Below are 22,781 nucleotides of genomic sequence, written 5' to 3'. Positions count from 1 at the left end.
GCAGCAAATATTGGAGTCAATCGATATCACATTTCAGCTGTTGAAGAAATAAGGCCAACGCCGGGTAGAAAGAAATCATGCTCACTCATTCACATCATACTCTGTTCCTAGGAGCAACAATTCACACAGTACAAAAAGGTACTCCAGCCTCCACTGCTGGAGTAGGGCCACTGCTTCAGACCCAGGTGGTTCCCAACCTGCAACGGCACTCAGCTACCATCTTGGGAGTTCGAGGCATGTGGGCTGCTGAATTCATATCTGTGCATAGATCGCCGCCTAGTGTTGGGTCCGGATGATTGCACATTGTTGTCCTGGAAGAGTCTTCGAAGTATCACGAGATAGGTGGCTCCTCCCCTGGACTACAGTGCGCATGGGCATCGCCTCCATCCCCAGATTGTTTTTTTCCGCCATTGGGTTCGGATGTGTTTTGGTTCCCGCTGTCGGAACCGATAGTAGTTTTACGTTTCTACTTGAGACCAAAAGGTCTTTAGGCTGGGCGTCGGTATTGTTTCGTTCGGGTTATCTTATTCTCAGCTCCGAACGCTCTCTGCCCCTCCGCGTGCTCTCGGCGCGGACGGGCCTACTCGACGCTCCAAGTTCCTGAACATGGAACGGACTCCATTCAAGAGGTGCCCGGTGTGCACCTCCAAGTATTCGCACCTCGACGTGCACCCTGTGTGCAACAAGTGTTTATCACCGGACCATGACGAGGCCAGGTGTATGGCCTGCTCAAAGTTCCGGTGCAAGAAGACCCTGAAGCATCGTCGGGCCGCTCGACTCCAGGCCCAGTTGTCGGCGCCCCCTGCGCCCCCGCCCCATTTGAAGACAACGAGAATGTCTTTCAGGTTTCGGACTCTAGCCCTGCGTCGGAGGGAGAGGACTACGACGCAGAAGATGAGGAGTTTGATGAAGCCGGCGACGAGGTAGGGGACGACGATGGGGCCATTGCCACCGTGGGGGATAGCTCGGAGGAAGAGCACCCCCAAACTGACTCAGGGGTCGATCCCCGACATACGGCCCAGGTCGAGGGATCGCCTTCGGGCCTTACCCAAGACCTTGCTAATAGTCCAACTGCCCCGCCTCTCGGCCCGGCCGCGGACATTTCTGAGGCGCCACTCCCGTTGCAGAAAACGAAAGTGAAGCCATCGGGATCAACACCATCGGTTTCGAAACCGAAAGTGAAAGCTCCACTGGTGGGGCAGAAGGCTCTAGAGGCGTCAACACCTAAAAAAGTCAAAATGGCCGACTTGAAAGGCCACGCCAAAATGGCCGACCCCAAGGCCTCGGGGTCGACGCCGAAGACAAAGGTGGCCGACGCGGCTGCGTCGGCGCCGAAGATGGTCGAGGTCGACGACCCAAAGAAGGCTCCAAAGAAGCGCCAAGGCGATTCCAAGGCTCCGGCTGTGCCGGCTCCGACCGTCGGGGCCAAGGATGGCAAGGTGTCGACTCCGAAGACGCTGCCCCCGGCAGACTCGACTCCCGACACAGGAAAATCGCTCGAGACAGTCAAGCCCTCTCCAGCCTTAACGAAGAAGGTCGTTGAATCCCTCCAACGGATTCGAAACGCTGAGGTTCCTGAACCAGAGGGAGTGAAGCCGAAGCCCGCATCGAAGCCGGCAAAGGCGCAGACGCCTATTCGCTACACCCTGCCGCCAAAGTCAACGCCGAAGGCCTTCGCTCCGAAGCAGGGGGCGGACGTGCCCTCGAAGGAGACGTCGACGTCCAAGGCAGCGTTGGTGGTGTCGAAGCTTCGGCTCCAGCCACTCGCGGAGGAAGAGCGTTGAGAGGTCATCATCGACGCCAATACTGGGAAATTGTCCCTCCTCAAAAGGAAAATCACCACGGAGCCGGTGCTAGAACATTTTCGGATTCCTCTTAAGAACAAGAAGGACTCGACGGGCGCTTCGGCCCCTATGGAGCCTTCGTCTCCCAAACATGTGGAACGTTCTCCAACGCGTTCTAACGCGGGGGAAGGTGACGATGAAGAGGAGGTCGAGTACAACTATCCGGCGTACTCGGATCCGGAGGAGGAACATGAACCTTGGTCGGCCGGAGCCGACCCAGACGACCCGCAATCGGGTCAGGAACCGCAGCTCTTTGCGGCAAAGACCTCACCGACGGAGGACTCTGCAGCCTTCAACGCCTTGATTGAGAGGGCCGCAGCTAACCACGATGTCGAGCTCCACTCAGATCCTGTGGATGTGGACTTTTTGTTTGACACTTTCTCAGTGGCCGAGAAGTCGGTCAAGACATTGCCAATGCTCAAAGGAGTGCTAAAGCACGCGCCGGAGGTCTTCAAGGAGCCCACTCGGGCGCGTGTCATCAATCCTCGAATTGATAAAAAGTATAAGGCAGCGCCCTCGGATCCAACATATATCAAGGGACACCTGCCACTGGACTCTTTGGTTGTATCCAACGCTCGGAAGAGGGCGAATTCACAGACAACTGGTGACGCTCCTCCCCCAGACAAAGAGTCGAAAATATTCGAGGCCTCAGGGAAAAGGATTGCTGCGCAGGCAGCTAACATCTGGCGTATTTCTAACACGCAGGCCCTACTTGCACGCTACGATAGGGCTCACTATGACACCCTAGAGACACTGTTGCAGCACTTACCTGACCAGTACAAGGAGGCTGGGGAGATGTTAATTCAGGAGGGCAAGCTAATCACTAACGCTTCCATCAAATGTGCGCTAGATGTGGCTGACACTGCCTCCAGGGCAATCAACACTAGTGTGTTGCTGAGAAGACATGCATGGCTTCGAATATCAGGCTTTAAACCAGATATACAAACGACCATACTCAACCAAACAGTTAATCCTGACCACCTGTTTGGCCCCGAGGTGGATGCGACACTGGAAAAAATGAAAAAAGACACAGACACTGCTAAATCTATGGGGGCCCTCCAATCTCAGCAGTTTCGGGGTGGTTCCTTTCGCCGCTCCAATTCCAGAGGCACCTCCAGGGGTCAAGCATCGCAATCCACCCAGTATTATAAAGGCAATACCCAGACCTCATACACCAACAAGGTTAGAGGTGGCTACAGAGGCAACAATGTCAAGGGCAGGGGACGTGGAAACAATAGCTCCAGGTCCACCGCCGCCAACAAGCAGTGACGTCTTGTCACTGCCCCCCGACCACTCAACACCGGTCGGGGGGAGACTCCAGCAGTTCCTGCCCGCGTGGAAATCCATCACCACGGACAGGTGGGTGAGATCTCTTATCCAGTACGGTTACTGTCTGGAACTTACTTCCACTCCACCAAACATTCCTCCAAGAAGCCGTCCTATGTCCGGCGAGCACTTGCACTTGTTGCAGCAGGAGGTCACAGTCATGCTGCAAAAAGGGGCAATCGAGCTCGTTCCACTGCAAGAAAGGGGAACAGGGGTTTACTCCCTGTACTTTCTGATCCCCAAAAAGGACGGATCCCTCAGGCCCATCCTGGACCTCAGGCCCCTCAACTGGTATATTCTCTCGGAGCACTTCCATATGCTCACGTTACAGCAGGTTCTCCCTCTGCTTCAACAGGGGGACTTCCTGGCCGCACTGGACCTAAAGGATGCATACTTTCATATTCCCCTGCATCCTTCACACAGGAAGTATCTCAGATTCACAATCCTAGACCAGCACTACCAGTTCAGGGTTCTGCCGTTCGGGGTCACCACAGCACCAAGAGTCTTTACAAAGTGCCTGGCGACTGTGGCGGCGCATCTGCAACGCCAAAACGTCCACGTCTATCCTTATCTGGACGACTGGCTCATTCAGGCAAGGACAGAACAGCAGTGCGCAGACCACGTGTCCCGCACTATTCATCTCCTGCACGATCTGGGATTCTCGCTGAACTATCCAAAATCTCATCTCCAGCCCGCTCATGTACGGCAGTATCTGGGCGCGACAATAGACACGCTGGCAGCCACTGCGCAGCCAAATTCAGTGAGAATCGCCAGCATCCAGACTCTGATCCAACGATTCAGACCTCAGCACTCGCTTCCAGCGAAGGTGTTCATGCAGTTGATAGGCATGATGGCCTCCTGCATCTCCATCGTCCCGCACGCGAGACTACATATGCGTCCGCTTCAGGAGTGCTTGGCACGTCAGTGGACTCAGGCTCATGGGCAACTGACAGACCTAGTGTTGGTGAGCGGTCGGGCGTACAACTCTCTGCATTGGTGGAATCCACAAAACCTTTGCAAGGGCCGACCGTTCCAGGAGCCTGTGCCACAGATTATCCTGACGACGGACGCTTCTCTCCAGGGATGGGGAGCGCATGTACTCCATTACACGGTGCAGGGACTATGGACACTACAGCAGAGGAAGATGCACATCAACGTTCTGGAACTGATGGCAATCTTCATGGCTTTAAAGGCATTCAAAGTACATCTGTCCAACAAGGTTGTGTTGATCCGGATGGACAACATGACGGCCATGTACTACATCCAGAAGCAGGGAGGCACACACTCTCCGCAGCTGTCTCATCTGGCTCAGAGCATGTGGAAGTGGGCCATTCAGAGGAACATCTTCCTCATGGCGGAGCATCTCCCGGGCAAAGACAACCAGATGGCGGACCTGCTCAGCAGGCACAGCCACCAAATGCACGAGTGGGAGATACACCCATCAGTACTCCAACCGTACTTCCAAAGGTGGGGTCATCCAGAGATAGACCTGTTCGCCACAAAGGAGAACGCAAAATGCCAAAGCTTCGCCGCCAGGTTCCCACACCCGCAATCACAGGGCAATGCGATGTGGATGAACTGGTCAGGCAGATTTGCGTACGCCTTTCCCCCAGCACCTCTGATACCGCTGGTGGCACGCAAACTCAGGCAGCACTCGATGACTCTCATCCTGGTTGCTCCAACGTGGGCTCGCCAACCATGTACACCACGTTTCTGGAACTCTCCGTGGTACCGCATCAAAGGCTTCATCTCACCCCCAGCCTTCTGACGCAGAGCCATGGCGACATTCCGCACCCAGATCCGCAACAGCTCAACCTGGCGATCTGGCTCCTGAGATCCTAGAGTTTGGCTACCTCAATCTTCCCCCCGATTGAATGGACATCATTCGGGAGGCAAGGAAGCCCACTACTCGAGCTTGTTACGCAGCCAAGTGGAAGCGTTTTGTCATGTACTGTGTAAACCACAATATTGACCCACTGGACGCTTCCATTCAGAACATTATTTGCTACCTGTTCCACCTGTACCAATGCAATTTGGCGTACTCTTCCATCCGCATTCATTTGTCTGCGATGGCAGCATACCTTCAGAATAGGCAACACCTATCCCTTTTTAAGGTCCCTGCTATCAAGGCTTTTCTGGAAGGACTCAAAAGGGTCATTCCACCGCGGACACCACCAGCTCCAGAATGGAACCTCAATGTGGTTCTTACAAGGCTGATGGGTCCTCCCTTTGAGCCACTGCACTCTTGTGAGCTTCAGTTTCTGACTTGGAAGGTTGCTTTCTTAGTAGCAATTACATCGCTACGGAGGGTTAGCGAGTTGCAGGCGCTCACCATCCAGGAACCTTTCTTCCAAGTACACGCTAACAGGGTGGTGCTCCGCACTAACCCTAAATTCTTACCCAAGGTTGTATCTCAATTCCACATGAACCAAACAATTGAGTTGCCAGTGTTTTTTCAAAACCCAGAGTCACTGGCGGAGCGGATGCTCCACACCCTTGATGTTAAAAGAGCCTTGATGTACTACGTCGACAGGACTAAAGATTTTCGTAAGACCAAGCAACTCTTTGTTGCTTTTGCCTCACACCACAAGGGAAATGCTATCTCCAAAGCTGGGATCGCTAGGTGGATAGTGAAATGCATTCAGATCTGTTACGCTAAAGCTAAACGCACTCTCACAATTCCACCAAGAGCCCACTCCACCAGAAAGATGGGGGCCTCTATGGCTTTCCTAGGTAACATTCCCTTAGAAGATATTTGTAGAGCAGCTACATGGTCTACCACACATACTTTCACTAAGCATTACTGTGTAGATGTGCACTCTAAACAGCAGGCAGCTGTTGGCCAGGCTGTTCTCAAAACGCTTTTTCAAACGGCTGCAGCTGGCACGGGCGGCCGCCGCTAATGGAGGGACTGCTATGTATTCTATGCACAGATATGAATTCAGCAGCCCACATGCCTCGAACTGCAAATGCTACTTACCAGTATGCATCTGTTCTTGGCATGTAGGGCTGCTGACATTCATATCGCCCGCCCTCCTCCCCGGCGCCTGCAGCAGCTGCAGTATTTTCTTTACACATATTTTCATACTCTTAGCATAGGGCATCACTCACATATGTCACTCCATCTCTGCCAATGGCTAAAAACAATCTGGGGATGGAGGCGATGCCCATGCGCACTGTAGTCCAGGGGAGGAGCCACCTATCTCGTGATACTTCGAAGACTCTTCCAGGACAACAATGTGCAATCATCCGGACCCAACACTAGGCGGCGATCTATGCACAGATATGAATGTCAGCAGCCCTACATGCCAAGAACAGATGCATACTGGTAAGTAGCATTTGCATTAGGCTTCATGGTGATGTGAGGGTCTGCGCCCGGAGGGACCTTGGTCTTCCAAGGTCCCAGACCTACAGCCTGGTACAGTAGGCTTTGGGCGGGACCACACTGTAGTGTTGGGGCACGTAGAGGTAGCAGGCATGTCTGATCTTGACGGATGGCCGAAGAGGTCCTGGAGCACTTTCAAAGTGCATCCGTCATCTTGTTCATTCAGACCACACCCCGTGCTTTGCTAATCTTTATTTCAGCTAGTATATTTGTGAAAGATCCAGTGGTGGACTAGAAAAAGATAACCTGCATCTACAGAGCTCCAAAATTGGTATCTTTCATAGATTAATGTTCGCCCGCCCTTCTCCCAGCTATGAAAATACATCAGTTTGTGCCTCCGACGATGACGATTGAAGCTCTGAGCCCTTTCACCAGATGGGCCAGAGCTTGGGTCATACAATGAGATGGATAGGTTACAAGTTGTTTATGGCTGTTTTCAATTTTATTTGCTTTATTAGAACACTGCTACGTTAACATTGACTACCAAGGGTTACTGGCCTGATGAGAAGAATAGATCAAGCTTAAACAGTGGTTACAGGTATCTGAATTTTTTCTAAATCCATTTATGTACTTATTTTAAAGAAACAAACTACTACATCCCTATTTTTTTGTAAGAGGGAAAATGAAAGTTAATAGCGACATAGCATAGAGAAGCCTTTAGCTAATGGAAGGAGACAAAACTGTACTGTCCTTTTAAGACTGCAGGCAACCCCAGGTATAACTCATGGCATTTGGATTCCTGCTGTTCTTTCTGAAAGCCAAGCGAGGATCACATAACACTGGGCTGTGTCTATCTTTGACAAAAAGAATTGAGTTCAAGGCTTTACGGCTTATGGAAGACTTTTACTTCAGTTTCTGAGGCTTTTAAGCCTTTTCCTGAGTTTTTTCTCTATGAAGATGACTTCATTTTTAGTAAAATGCCAACAGTATGGGAGATAGTAATCAAATTAATATCTGTCCAGTCTCTGCATCCTATGGTACCTTTATCTGTATCCCCCATTACATCTGCAAGATGAAGAAATTTGAATTCTGAGTCAAAATGTTCAGTAGGATATTGAGACATATGGAAGGTGTAAAACTTATATGCAAAGAGCGTTTTAGTCCTCCTTCAGGCTCTACTGTTGGGGCTCCACTACAAGACATTCAGCTTATGGGAGCTCTTAATTGACTCTGATCTCCCTGCATATAAAATGGCGCCCGCCTAGTGGTAACCTGACATTCCACATCATTTGTGACTGTACACTCAGCATCCACGCACTTCTGACCCGATAGTGCACCTCCCAATCGCATGGATGGTTCGCTCTGGACTACAGATACCACAGACAGAGGCATGGATTGCGAAGCTGCACGGTACCCCCCTATTGCCGAGATGACCTAACACTTAATCTTGACACTGGACTTAATGACTATGTGACCCCATCTGAGCTATGGGCCCATTTACTCTTACTTCCTGGGCCCCCACAAGGTATTTCTCTACCACTGCTAATCTGCCAGAACTGTACTGCTTCTTAGCCCCCTGTTACTACCGTCCCTCCCCCACATTCCCCCTATTCCTCTATGGGGGACTTGTTTCTTCTGTGTTTGACTATGCAACTGTAGCGATTGTAACCTTGTTTTTCCCTGACCGCCGAGACCTGAGCAACATGGCTGATGCCCGGTGGAGCTGCTGACAGCCATAGAGGAGATCCATCCTGGCTCACCACCTCGGCTGTCACCTACCCAGCTGGACATTGGGCACTGTTCTCCCCGTCTCGTCGATGCAGCCTTAACAAATGTATTCTAGTTTTCCCTGACCACTGAGACCTGAGCTACATGACCGATGCCCGTTGGAGCTGCTAGACAGCTATAGACGAGATCTGCCCTGGCTCACCACCTCAGCCGTCACCTACCCAGCCGATCATTGGGCACTGTTCTCCCCGTCTCCCCGCCCTGTCTCCTTCCTCCCCCTCCCTTCGAAGAATTACTGTAACATTGTTTTTTTGCCTATGTTTTACTATGCTCTGGTAACGGATGTAATTTGTAACTTGTAATGCTACGATTCCTCATGTAAAGCTCTCTGATACCTTCGGGTCTAGCTAGCGCTGTATAAAACTCTTCAAATAAAGCAAATAAATAAATAAAGCGCTTGTTATTTGTTTATTTCTTTGGAGTTGCCAGCAATAAAACAAGAGGTATTTTTCCTGGTCACAATAGACAATCGCATTCCCCGCTGAGAAAATCGACTTGCAGAATATTGATGTCATGCTTGCCATAATTATTAACATCATATAATTTGATGGTTAGCTTCAGGATGATGAAGAGTTTGACGTCAAAGAGACAAACATTACCTACAGGGTCAATGTTGAGACACTTGATGTCAAGCAGATCAAGGATGTATGACGGTACGACCCGTACCGTCACAACGCGTGCTTTTACAACGCGTCTTTAACAACGCAAGTCGTTACAACGACTTGCGTTGGGGGGCGCTGATAGTGAATAGTATAATTTACTATTCTAACACCAGTCCCTGTGGATACTAGGGAAGGTGTTGGAATAGTAAATATACTATTCTTTATCCTCTAGCGCCCTCCAGCGCAAGTCGTGGTTACGACTTGCGTTGTAACGGACGCGTTGTAAAAGTACTGCGGAGTAAAATCTGCGTCGTAAAGGATGTTACCCGCAGATCAACATCAACAAGGTCAACATGAACACAGTGTTCCTCAGAGCCAGGATCAATAACTTTGAGGCAGTCCCTGTTGAGAAGTTGAACAAGGTCCAGATCACAGTCAAGTCAGATATTGGAGTCCTGCTTCTGAGGTATTTCTTGCCTATTCCTAAAAAATACCCTGTTTTGGTTGCTCCTGAGAAGATAGTAGCCACTAGAAATCCTGGCCAACAAACAAACTTCTCCTGCTCTTACCACAAGTAAGCACATATGTGTACCTTCAAGGTGCAGACCTTTGAGAAAAAGGGTGAATGTTGGAATTTTTTTTAGGATGAACCAATTGCTCCACTTGATAGATTACCAACTCCGAGGGCTAGTTTTGTTCTTGGAGTACTAAGATTTGTGGTGCCAACAAATCCTAAAATACCTCCTGAATTTGAACCTGATGTGAAACCTGGTGCAGCCCATCAAACGCAACCGCAGCCATTATTGTAACCATATGTACCTTGAGATCCATTTGTTCTGGGCATGTCTTATCATTCACTTCCACTCAGCCAAAGATTTTGCTCTTAATTAACTATTTTTTCCAAGAGGAATTGTGGGTCTTTGGTTCAGAGTCCTCTACATATATTCTCTATATCAGTAGTTCTTAACTTTTCCTACTTCTGTGGATACCCACTTAATCATTACTGGAAGCTGGCGACCACGGCCTAAGCATTTTTTAAACAATAAGTGAAAAAAACAGAAACAATCACTCATCAAACAAATACACAAGTAATAAAATAGCATTTATTTTTTATCTTTTTACAAAAAAATTATTAATATCTTTAAATAACACAACATTCAATACAGTTGTATTTTCACTTTAGCTCTGTACAGTTCAATGCAGCAATATCAATACACAGCATATACTTAATAATACGATTGAGGCAGTCAAAATATCAAGGTACAAACAAATAATTAGCGATACAGTCAAGATCGACTATTCCTGTAATGAGTCTGGGCAGTATGTACACCCTCACCCCCATGTTTGCCTGTGTGAGGACCCCTGTATTATCTCCGTATCGCATCAGGATATTCTTGAGTTGCAGGGATTCTGCACAAACACAGAACTATGTGCAGGATTATGGGACCTTGGTGTATAAGGACTGAGTCTTCCTACCACCTTAGTGCCCACGAGCCCAGGACCGACTAGCTATACTGTCTCACTTGCTAACCTACTCACTCACAGAGAAGCAAATTATTAGACACCCCAGAACACAACACTCTCAAATCTCTCAGGAATCGCTGTAACAAGACACACCCTTTCGCTCGCCCTCTTGTACTTGTCCACAATAAGATCTGACAGAGTCACAAAACAATTTTAAATATTTATTTTAATTAACATGCCCAACATGCAGTATACAAAGCACAACAAGCAGAAAAATGCATAGTACAAATACAGCCAGCATAGTAGCTAGTCCATAAATCATGAAGGGAGATGTCATCATAAATAAGGACAATGGAGCCTAACCTCCCTCCTCTTGCTAAGAAGCAATATTATTATATATTAGAAGATCTCTGGGCTTTGTCAGCAGATCACATCATAGGTGCTGTCTGGCTCTTCTCCCTGTAAAGGTTACTCTCCAACTGTCTCACAAAGGGGCATTGTTGTTCGCCCTTGCACATAATGTTCAGTCAAACATACAGAGTGTGAACACAGCGATGAGTTCTCATGTGAAAGCAGTCATAGAAATATTGCAAAATAAAGACGTGTAGGAACGTGTGCAACAGCTGCATGCAAGCTGCAGTGTGCTCATGCTAAGTTAGTGAAAAACGACAATGTTCCCATGTGCCACGTGACACTTGAGTAATTGTATTTTCACCTTCCGGTTCCCCTGTCTCTTTCCCCACTAAGAACTGTTGATACAACCCCCAATAACCTTTATTAAGATTCTGTGGCAGAAGTAACTTGTTGTATTTGTCAGATTGTGTGTTACAATAAAGCATATGTAAATCCACTCATCTATTGTCTGTACTGGGCCTTTGACCCATCTCATAGCCAATCTGCGTTTAGCTAGTAATAAACCCATCACAAATAATTTCCTTATACTTTTTATCAATCCCTACGTCATGTCCCATCAAGGCAAGCAGCACATCAGGTTCAATGGTGAGCCCTGTAATCTCTCCTAATGCGTGAAAGATCTTCCTCCAGAACTCAAAAATCTTTAGGCAGTACCAGGCTTCATGTAAGAAACCAGCCTCTTGTGCTGTACAAAGATAGACTCTGCAGAATCACGTAGTCCATACCGACATAGCTTTTCAGGTGTGCAATACACTCTGTTGATATATTTAAAATGAATTAGTCAGTGCCTGCCATTCAGAGATCGGTGTTTTGTCACTTCACAGCAATGTTTTTTGTTGTTCTTCTTTTTAAACATATTTTATTGGGGCTTAGATAGAGCATGTAATATCAATCACATTTCCATTGTAATTTCAGCAGTACACTTACATCATATTCATTTAGCCATTACTTGAATCAAATCAACTGTTATATTTTCCATGTATTCCTAGCAATAAAGCGCTTCCCCTTACCTAAACTTCACATCAATGTTGGCAGAAATATTGAGCACTGAGTGTGGTGGCCGTATCCTTGTGTTGTACGTGTGTGTTTTACCTTTGTTTTAACCGCACTTTGCACTTTGACTTTTTAAAACCAAATACCTGCTGGAACCAAGTCTCCACGCGGCACGCCTCCTGCTCCGACCCCGTTCCACCGCAGCTGAGGGCTGTTTGAGTGGAGGGCGGACCGGGGAGAGAGCGAGAAACGCCCCTCCTTACGGTGCCTCTTACATAAGGTCCATAGCCTCGTGCAGCGCTGCAGAAATATTGAGCGCTGAGTGTGGTGGCCGTATCCTTGTGTTGTACGTGTGTGTGTTAACTTTGTTTTAACCGCTCTTTGCACTTTGACTTTTTAAAACAAATACCTGCTGGAACCAAGTCTCTTCACCGCACGCCTCCTGCTACGACCCCGTTCCACCGCATCTGAGGACTGTTTGAGTGGAGCGCGGACTGGAAAGAGAGCGAGACACGCCCCTCCTGACGCTGCCTCTTACATAAGGTCCATAGCCTCGCGCCGCGCTGCAGAAATATTGAGCGCTGAGTGTTTTGGCCGTATCCTTGTGTTGTACGTATGTGTGTTACCTTTGTTTTAACCACACTTTACACTTTGACTTTTTAAAACCAAATACCTGCTGGAACCAAGTCTCCACACCGCTAGTCTCCCGCTCCGACCCCGTTCCACCGCAGCTGAGGGCTGTTTGAGTGGAGGGCGGACCGGGGCGAGAGCGAGACACGCCCCTCTTGACGCTGCCTCTTACCCAGTGGTAGCTTTAAAGATATTTTGCAAGTACAGAGTTGGATATCATCATTTTCTTTTTGTTTGTAACACATTTGTTTTGGTTTTTGGAGAAACTGCTTCTCTGTCCTGCTCCAGCAACTCAAGGTTCAATAAGGTCCATAGCCACGCGCCGCGCTGCAGAAATATTGAACCTTGAGTTTTTGGAGCAGGACAGAGAAGTAGTTTCTCCAAAAACCAAAACAAATGTGTTACAAACAAAAAGAAAATGATGATATCCAACTCTGTACTTGCAAAATATCTTTAAAGCTACCACTGGGGAAAGAGGTACAGGGCTCACATAAGGGCAGGCTGCGATGGGTCAGAAACTACCTGTGTGTGAAGGTTCAGAGACAGCTGAGGTCTGCAGCTGTATCGTGTCAGGAGTCCTTGCTTTTTACTGTAGCTCACAGGTCCTGGCATACTGTACTGTTGGCAAGTTACACTAACCACATTGAAACCATCATGCAGTCGAGATACAAAAATGACTTCAAGAGTTTAGGAGCTCATCACCATATCTGCTGCACTGAGAACTAATCAGAATGAGATGGTAGCTTATTGTGGTAAGTTTTCAGTGACATTAACAGTTATGAAGAGGAGCCCTTGCATGAACAGGAGAATATTCCAAGCTTCTACTGAGTGCAGAAGTGGCTACAATGCAGCTAAACAGACCTCCTCTTGTAATTGCAGCTCAGGATGCATAGGTTTGTTAGCCTTTAGTAGCAGGAATGAATCTTGTCTTAGAGGTTCAGACTGGAAAAACAGAGCTCACAAAATGTACTCAGCAGACTCACTGTACGATACTAACAAGGAAATCTTTTTAATTGACTTATTAAAGTACTGCTTATACATAAACTTAATAAGAGCTAACTTTTGATGGCAGGTTTGAGAAACTGGACAGTGAAGCTAAGGCAAGTCTGGAGATGTTTGAGGACATCAGCAACAAATTGATTATTGCTAGGAACAAGGAGATCCCTCAGGATATTTGGGAAGTACTGAACGAACAACAACAACAGTGTGCCCAACTCATTGAGGAGAAGAACAACCTCATCAGTGAACTGCAGCAGGTAAGATGAGGAGGCGTTTTAGGTAAAGTATGGTCGATGCTGGTGGGCAAAGACCGAATAGATCCGGTTCGAACTGCAAATGAGAGCCTTTTTAACAGCATTTCGATAAAACGTTACCTGCTGCCAATTCACTCCAATAGAATATCATCATCCTAGTAGGTAGTAGCTGTTTCTTATCCAATAAGAAAAGGTAATCTGTTGGGATATAATAACAGCTGGGGGTTGTCTTAAGGTGGACCAAGGACAGATTGTCTGAAGGTGGGCAGAGGGATGTTGAGATCGAAAATGACCAGATAAGGGCACCTGAAGGCTGGCTAAGCCTTATGGTCTCTGAAGGCATGTTGAGGGTTTCTGTTGGATGAACTACATGCTACCAACACATTGACAGATGATTTTAATATTGACTGGGGTTACCAAAAAAGCAATAATTTTAAATTTCCTTCAGGTTCACGATCTGCACCAGTACTCCTTAGGGTCAACACACCTGAAAGGGTGCACACTTGATCTCACAATTGTCAACCCAGATCTCATTAAATGCTAATGTCAAAACATGTTCATCAACTGCAGGGAAGTCACTGCTTCAATTGTTTATTTACTTGCCCCTTGGTAATTAAAGAACTTTGTGGGATATTCTCAAGAACAAGCGATAATCATTGCCAAAATAGGTTAACACAATGTTTCATATCGCGGGAAAATAACTCAGTGTTAACCTCCTATTCACAACACGGCGGTAACATGCAATAGTCTCCTGATAACGCGTCAAATGTCCGCGATAAATTCACTGGGATGGCGATAAAAATCTAAACCCGAACGTGAAAAAGGTTGCGATGGGCCCAACTGCGATAAAAAAAATTGCATTGACCTGCGCCAGGCCTGCAATTCACACACGTCCGTCAGAAAAAATTACTGTAAAAGTAGAAGAAAAAAAACCACAAACAAAACCAAAACAACTGAGAAGCACAATGGAGGCAGCCGGAGCAAGTACAGAGGACAACCAGAATCCCACAAGCCCCACGGTAGTACCAGTCTGGGACCTAGGGGTCAGGGAAGGGCAATGATAAGTATAAGAGGAAGACGAAATTCAGTCCGTAGGAAAACAAGATCCTGATAACGGAGGTGGTAGAACCCCATCAACTACTGTTAATCACCTCCACTATGTTATTGGCAACAAAAAACCTAATATGGCAGTCCATCGTAGACAAGGTGAATGCAGTCGGAGTGCTGAGGAGGACAATGGAAGAGGTCAAGAGGCGCTGGAATGATGTGGTGCGCAAAAACAAGCAGAAACTCGGCAACAACCAGAAGGCAGCCATGCAGACTGGAGGTGGGAGTCCAGCACCACAGACCACTATGTGTATATATTTTAAAGTAAAAGAGACATTACATCTTTGACAGCATACAGCTAAAGTTGTCTCTCAGCAAGACCTAAAAATAAAAGGCGTGTTTAACAGGGTAAGTTCAAAAGGTTCATGTCATCCCATGCAGCGACTAGCAGCACATATTTTTAATTACTAAAGCACAGTTTCCTACTCTACCACAAGATGTTGATTTCTCACACAGGACGAGAGTGTTTGGACCATCACTTAGACGTTTACTGAAGGCAAGCTATATTTCCTTGCCCTATCATTTCCTGGTCCTTACCTGGAAGTATAACACAACTCAGCAACGGTCGTGTGTGAATTTAAAGCCTCATTTATCTAAAGCATCACCAAACCTTCTATTGGTACTTCTAAAAAAAAAAAAAATATGTTGGTGAAGATGTAACTTGTGTTATGTGTGGAACTGAATTACTATTAATATAGTGTAGTCCAGGTGTAATCCATAGTTTTGTTAGTGTGAGAATCCTGTTTTGTTTGTCACTCATTTGCTGTAATTGTTATAAGCTCAGAGAAACCTATTTGGCAGGGTGAACAGCTGTAAAGCAGCCATATAACTAAAAATGTTGAACTTTTGAAGGAGCTGAAAGTGAAAGATGAACATTATGTAAAGGATCTGAAGAAGCATGCAGAAGACATTGATCTGCTAATTGAGAGGATGGAGGAACAGATCAGAAGCCTGACAAAGACCTACATTGAAGAATTCCTGCAGATTGAGGTAGACTAGAGTTTAGAAATGAACTGTTTTGGATAGTGGTATGATAACGCCCCAACCGTTCTGTCTCCTTTTTATTAGCATATGCAGCCTCTCATTTCTTCCTTTGTTGTCTTGCCACATATAGCTGAAACACTCATTGTTCCATCACCTCATTTGACCCTACCTTTTCCCCTCCTTGCTTCCACTTAGGGACCACCATAGATAACAGCAACTCTCCTACTCCAGGTGGGACTTAGTCCCTATCTTGCATCCACCAAACTAGTTTGCACGTTCACCACTCCTCTAGAGCAGCTAGCTCAGACTTGCTAAGGTACATGAGTCACACCATCACCCCGGTTATTCCCTTGATCTCCAATCCCATTACAGCAAATATTGTGTGCACCTAGGATTCTTCCTATATCCAAATCGGTGACACCCCTGAAATGTGGACGCCCGAACTGGGCTAACTGACTGCTAAGAACCAGTATTGCCTCTTAGAGATGGGCTGCACTTCTCACCATCTAACTTAGTTCTAAATCCGACCTTGCTTCCGCAGGTTCTTCCGGACCAATATCCTTCTAACCCTTCATCTCCAAACTCACCCCTCCTAGCCCAGGGCCCCAAGTCCCTGAAACCCACCCCTCCTCGCTTCTGTAGGCTCTTCCTGGCCAGTTTCTCTCTATCCCTTCATCCCCTAGTTAATCCCGTTGCCCGCCCCCTGCCCCAGGTCTCAGAAACCCACCCCCACACCTCATTGGAAGCCAGACTGGACGAGATCACACTTTTCCTCCAGCAACTCAAGGCGGATGTTCAAAGCATGGCTTTACATCACCTCCGAGTATTCATTAATCAAAGGTTAAGATGGTCCTCAAAGACGAACTACCATAACCACGCACTTCCCTCTAACACCAGCACTAGGCTTTCAGCATGCCCACCATCAAATAGGACCTCACCAAACATGGCTTCTTCACTCCAAAGATGTATAACCGCACTCCACCCTAATGACACCTCTCGGCCCTCTAGATTAAAAGATCCAATGTCTGACAAGGATATTCATTCCCTCCTACTCTCAAACGCACTCCGCTAACACAGCTAACATGTACCAAATAGAGTTAATCCATACGGACCCTTTCAGAGAACCTAGGGTAAACCCCAGAGAACAACCTTACTAGAGTCACCACCACACTTTCTACAACAGTGGACACCAATCCAAAACTTAAATGCATGCTTCTCAATTGCAGATCAGCAGTAAGACATGCTGCAGACGTTGCTGGCCTCATCCTTGCACATGGTCCTGACCTCGTAGTGCTAACTTAAACCTGCACCTATCCTTGACATACTAGTGCCTCCTAAATATGACATCAATAGGTTAAATAGATCTAGTGGACAAGGTGGAGGCATCGCCTGTATACATCGTAACAGTCTATTAGTCAAACAATCGCAATCTGCTGTCTTGTGGCCATGCAAATATCTATACATAGAGGTTGCTTGTAACAAAAGGCATTTATGCAAATTCCACATGCTCTACTACCCTCCACGACATAACCTTCCCTTCATACAACAAATAATGTAAATCCTCTCATCTAACACAGAACTTCAAGACACTCCGATCTTCCCGGGAGATTTCAACCTCCACTGGAATGACATGAACGACGCAGCAGTCAATAGCCTGAAATCCTTCTTGGTAGATCTTAACCTAATCCAAATTTGCGACAGCCCTACGTACATCAGAGGAGCTACCTTAGATCTAGTTATCGGTAAGGTCAACTCCATTCATCTTGAATCTATCCTCCCGTGTAACTGGACAGACCAATATTGCCATCACCTTCCTCGTCTCAGATTCTGTGAGAGTTATTAAGTCCAACCTAAGAAACCTAGACACTGGAAAAGAAGCCTGTGCAACATCAACTTGGGTAATCTGACTGCCCTTATTGATAACATCCTGCCCCTTCCGGTGGACATGTCAGATGTCCATGACCTTACAGACCACTATAACTGCTCCATGACAAGTGTTCTAGACTCGATGGCACCTCTACAGCTAAAAAGATTGTTCTCCAAACTCTCCTACCTTAGCACAATGGTAGTCTAAATACAGAAAGCCGAAATCTGAGGCTATCGGGAAAGATTGTGGAGATCCTCTCCCTCCCTCAAACATCTCAACCATCTGAGACCATTCAGAAATATCTGCAAAAAATGCATCAGATGCTCTAAAGCTAGCCATTTCAGCAACCAACTACAGCAACCAAAAAACAACCAAATAAATTGCTTGAGCCCTTCAAGCTTCAAGTAAACAGTCAACCTAACCTTTCCTCAGCAAGTCCTGGTCAGCAGCCTAACTGCGAAGAATTTGCTGACTTCTTCTTTGAAAAGACAACTAAGAACAAATCTGAACCTTGGAGCACCTATCGATCACACCTTCTAACCCCTTCCTTCCTCCTTGGTCTGATGTGACCTTGCCCATTCGAGTTTTCCTCCCCAAAAACAATGCTCCCTGGAGCATATTCAAAACTTTGGATGAAAGCACTATACACAAAACTCTTGTTACTCTGAAACCATCTAACAATTTTAACAACCCCTTGCCATCGAACTTCTTCTCTGTGATCAGAGCTTCCATACTCCAATTCTAGACTAAGATAGTCAATGCAGCACTACTGCAAGGTGCTATTCCAGATTGCCTAAAGTCTAGGCAGGTCCCCCTATTCTAAAAAAAAACATCCGCAAATCACTCTGACCTACACAATTTCTGCCCAATTTCCAACATTCCCACACTGGCAAAGCTCCTTGAGAAATGTGTTCACGTCCAGCTTTGTAACCACATTGATCAATTTCGACTATTAGACCAATTCTAATCCGGTTTCCGTCAGGGTCATAGCATGGAACCCACTCTCACTCACCTTGTAGATGATCGCTAAGAATACTTGATCAGAATGAATCCTGCCTTTTGATCCTCCTCAACCTATTGTCAGCTTTTGATACTGTTAAGCACAAGAACATATTCAACCTATTGGAACACAGGATGGGTCTTTTTGGCCTGTACTAAACTGGTTCTCCTCTTCTCTCCACAATAAAACCCAAAGATTCAAGGTGAACCAGTCTTTGTCTGATCCCTCACTAGTCACTTTGGGGGTACAACAGGGTTCCGCACTTTCACCTGCTCTCTTCTGAAATTATCCAGCATTCACTTTCACACGTATGCTATTGACAACCAACTGTACTTGAAGGTCTCCTCCCCTGAAGACATCAGGTCCCTAAACTCAGTTTTACAGAAAACACAAAGTTGGCTGACACTTAACCACCTTAAATTAAACGCTCTTAAAACAGAATTCCTCTTAACTGCCCTATCCAAGCAGTCACCAGTCATGGAAGAATGGATGAATCAACTAACTGCTCTTAAGTGCACGCTACACATCATTGATTCCACAAACTCATTGGGAATAATGCTAGATTAGAGTCTGAACATGCAGAAGCACATTAGTGCACTCATCAAAGGAGCGAACTTCCAACTCAGATCTTAAGGAAAATAATACCTTTCCTCCCCTCTAATGACTTAAAGGTTGCAGTGCAAGCCGTAGTGATCTTTAAGCTGGATTATGGAAACACAACCCTCTACAGCCTTCCTAGATTGAAGACTACTCTACTTAGGGCCGTTCTCAATTCTGCTGCAAGGCTCATAACAGGTTCTAAATGAAATAATCATGCCACGCCTGAGCTGATATCCAGAAATTGGCTCCCATATGAAGCAAGGATACAACTCAAAATTGCATGCATGAATGAATTAATGTAGAGTGCGACTTAGCCCAGGGCATCAAGGCGCTACGGAAGGAGATCAGGGTAGAAGATATACAGGGATTTGAGGGCTTAGATGTTAGGACAAGTGAAGAGCCTGGTCTTCAAGGCTTTGCGAAGTAGGGATTGAGTTTGCAGAGTGGCAATTGGGGAGGGAAGTGAGTTCCATAAATTGGCCCCTTATCAGCGAGAAGGCCCTGCCCCCTCACCTAGCTTCCCTGACCCTGGGAACAGTTACCAGGTTCTTGCTTGCAGATCACAAGACCTTGCCAGGAAGGTATCTTTGAAAAATGTTGTTAATGCCTTCTGACCCCCTATTGTGGACAGCCTTGTGAACCAGGCTTAGGGCCTTGAACACAATTCTACTCCCCAATGGGAGCCAGTGCCAGCTTCTGGTGGTAGCTGTGACTGAATGGAATTTGGGGAGACCAATCACCAGCCTGCACCAATTGGAGTCGGTGTAAAAACCCCTTGTTTATCCCTAAATAAAGGGCATTGCAGTAGTCTAATCTAGACACCACAAGGGCCACCACTGCCTGTTTCCGTGATGAAAGGGAGAGAAAACGGAAGATCTTACTGAGAGTCCGTATCATCCCAAAACACGTAGAGAAAGTTCTATTTATTTGTGAGCCCAGGGAAAGAGCGGAGTCCACAATGATGCATAGATTCTTAGCACTGAGACAGGGGCAAGGACAGGACCCAAGAGATTCAGGCCACCAGGCCTCCGACCAGATATCCAACTTGTCTCCAAAGATAAGGACCTCCGTTTTGTCACCATTGAGTCTTAAGAAGTTCTTGACCATCCATGAGGCCACCGCCCGCATGCAGTTTTTAAAATTTACTGCAGAAGCTGAGACACTATCAGTTACGAAAATCATGATCTGTGTGTCATCAGCGTAGGATAGCACTTCTCGCCCAAAGGACCTTACCACGCTGGCGAGCGGGGCTACGTAGATATTAAAAAGGGTGTGTAAGAACTGGGACCGCCAGTTCACCGGGGGGTAGCTTGGCTCGAGCAGGTAGGCAACCAGAGGCTTACATGTAAAGTAGCTACATAACACACTCATCCACTGAGACAAGAAGTGTGCGCAATAATGGAGACCACACCAGTACTTGTGATTGAAAATCAAAAAAAATCAAAGCCTTTTATATAGATTTCAGATCAAGGCAATCAATGCATTAATATACTTCAAAGTACTTCATTAAAGCATTTCATTAGGCCTTTCGATCAGGTGAGCAAAACATCAAATAACGCAGCCTGTCGCACTATACTCTTCGGCAGGCTAAGGGGGTACTTTCATAAACCATGGGCTAACATTTCAAGAAGCAGTTATGAACATTTCCTCTTGTAAATATCCACAGTTCGATACCAGTAACCATGTCATCGACATATCAATGGGGTAAATCCATCAGTATCTTATCACAACCCCATCAAGATTCATAGAAGCCCGCCCCTGCAAGAAATTCAGTACAGGGAAATTTTATACCACTCCATCAGCAGGCTTGAAAACAGGTAATCAGGCATGAACCGTTAATGCAGCATAAGATTGCTCTCAGGCATGCACAGTCAGTTGGCCCGAGGAGTTAATCCAACCCAAGCGGGTTACCGGGCATAAACAGTTAATTCCTTTTAAGCCTGTTCCCCCAGGCATGCACAATCATTCAGCCCAAGTACGATGCTTAATCCAGGTCACACGGTCTCTCGGGGCTCAATGGGGCCAACGGGGCCCAGCGTCAATTTCCCCGGGGAGGGGCGAACTCGGGGCCTTTCCCGGCCTTCCGCCCTCCTCCCCGGGGGTTACCTGGTGTTTTTGGCCCTCCGGGGCCCTTGCGTGGACTCAAGGAAGGCGGTCGGGGCTTCCGCCGGACTGGGAGCCTCACGTGGCCCGGCGCGGTGCAGGGGCTGATACGGAGCACCGGCGCCGGGGCGAGGCTGTAGAAGCTGGGGGCAGATCGGAGGGGGCTCTTCTGCTCCCGGTCTCCCCCTCCGCGATGAGTCACAGCTTTCCCCGGGCACCGGGCCTGGTCAGAAGGGCTCGGCGGGGGCAGCCAATGACTGCGCGGCTCTGGCAGGGGCGTGGCCGTTGACGCGGCCGCGCTCCCCGTCACGTGAGGAGGGACAGCTCGCCCTCAGGCCTACTGCGGCCTGGTTCACTCGATGCGGCGGCCCTCTCCTAGCATACGGGGGCCGCCGAGGGGGGCATCAATGCCGGCGTGGGTAACAGCGCGAAGGCAGGCAGCCACGCTGACAGGCCGGAAGCGCCTCGGGGGTGATGTAAGAGCGGCGCCGAAGCCGCAATTGCAAAGAGGTCTCCTCAGGCTCCTCAGGGGGGCAAGGTACAGCGATTGACGCCGAGGCAGGTGAGAGCTTGAAGGGGCGATACAGCACTCTTCTAAGGGGCCTAGCGCCGGGGGAATTTCACAGCGCTACAGGGCAGAGTCAGTCAGCGCTCACCTGGGGCAATCCATGGCTTGGGAGGCGCTTCACAGCGCAAGTTGCAGGCAGGGCAAGGAAGGCATTTTCAGTGGATTCTGACAGGACAGGCAGTCTCTGACACAGCGCTGGGCAGTGGAACAGGGTACAGCGCTTTTCAAGTTATTCAGCAAATTATGCCGGCAGGATGGAAAGCAGAGTAAGTCAGTCAGGGGGAGACAGGCAGGGCAAGATGGGCCCAAATGGAGACAGGGAGTGCGCAGGGCAGCACAGTCCAGTACCTGGTCGATCCCCCAGCAGTCTCTGGTCAAAGGCAAGTAGTCTTCTTTGGCGCTTGGATGGTTCTGCACCCTTAGGTGTTGGTTTCTTGAAGATGGGGGTGGGGTCTGAGTTGGAGGCTGGATGAGTTTCCTCAGGTCACTGCTGATGGACCCTGGAGTTCCCTACCGCTGGGCCATATCAGGGGGCTTGTCTAGGATACCTCACTCAACTTAAGAGGCAGCACCTAAATCCTGTCACTCCCAGTAGCATAGGTTCCTGACTAGGCCCTCCCGCCTAAATCTCCTGCGTGGGTTCCCCAGACCAGTGATGCCCCAACTGACTAGAAAAAGTTCCCTCCCTTACTTATATATGCCCATGTCAGGTGACCACTCTCTAAGGCGGCAAAAATAGGCTCCGCCTTTCTTCTGGAAGGTTCCAGGAGCTTCCTCACTCTACCTATGGACAGGGGATGGCAGGCTGGTATTGCAACAATGCATGGGGTCCCAGCCAGCTCCTGGCAACTAGGGTGCTACACTAAAAGACCACGCTGCAGTAGCAGGGGCCAGTGGCAGCCATGTTTGGTGT

General features: G+C 47.8%; 1 protein-coding gene across 1 annotated transcript in view; it reads left to right on the top strand.

Moving 5' to 3' along the window:
- Nucleotides 1–22,781, top strand: part of LOC147709519 (dynein regulatory complex protein 1-like) — a 546,368-nt gene that overhangs the window by 133,238 nt on the left and 390,349 nt on the right. The window contains exons 4-5 of the mRNA XM_086926016.1: nt 13,459–13,642; nt 15,599–15,736. Coding sequence (XP_086782142.1) covers nt 13,459–13,642; nt 15,599–15,736 — 322 coding nt within the window. The remainder of the gene's footprint in view (nt 1–13,458; nt 13,643–15,598; nt 15,737–22,781) is intronic.

Source organism: Lissotriton vulgaris, chromosome 6 (assembly GCF_964263255.1).
Source record: "Lissotriton vulgaris chromosome 6, aLisVul1.2, whole genome shotgun sequence".
Lineage (NCBI taxonomy): Eukaryota > Metazoa > Chordata > Amphibia > Caudata > Salamandridae > Lissotriton > Lissotriton vulgaris.
The sequence above is the reverse complement of the archived record's forward strand: the minus strand, read 5'-3'. Positions and strand labels throughout refer to the sequence as shown.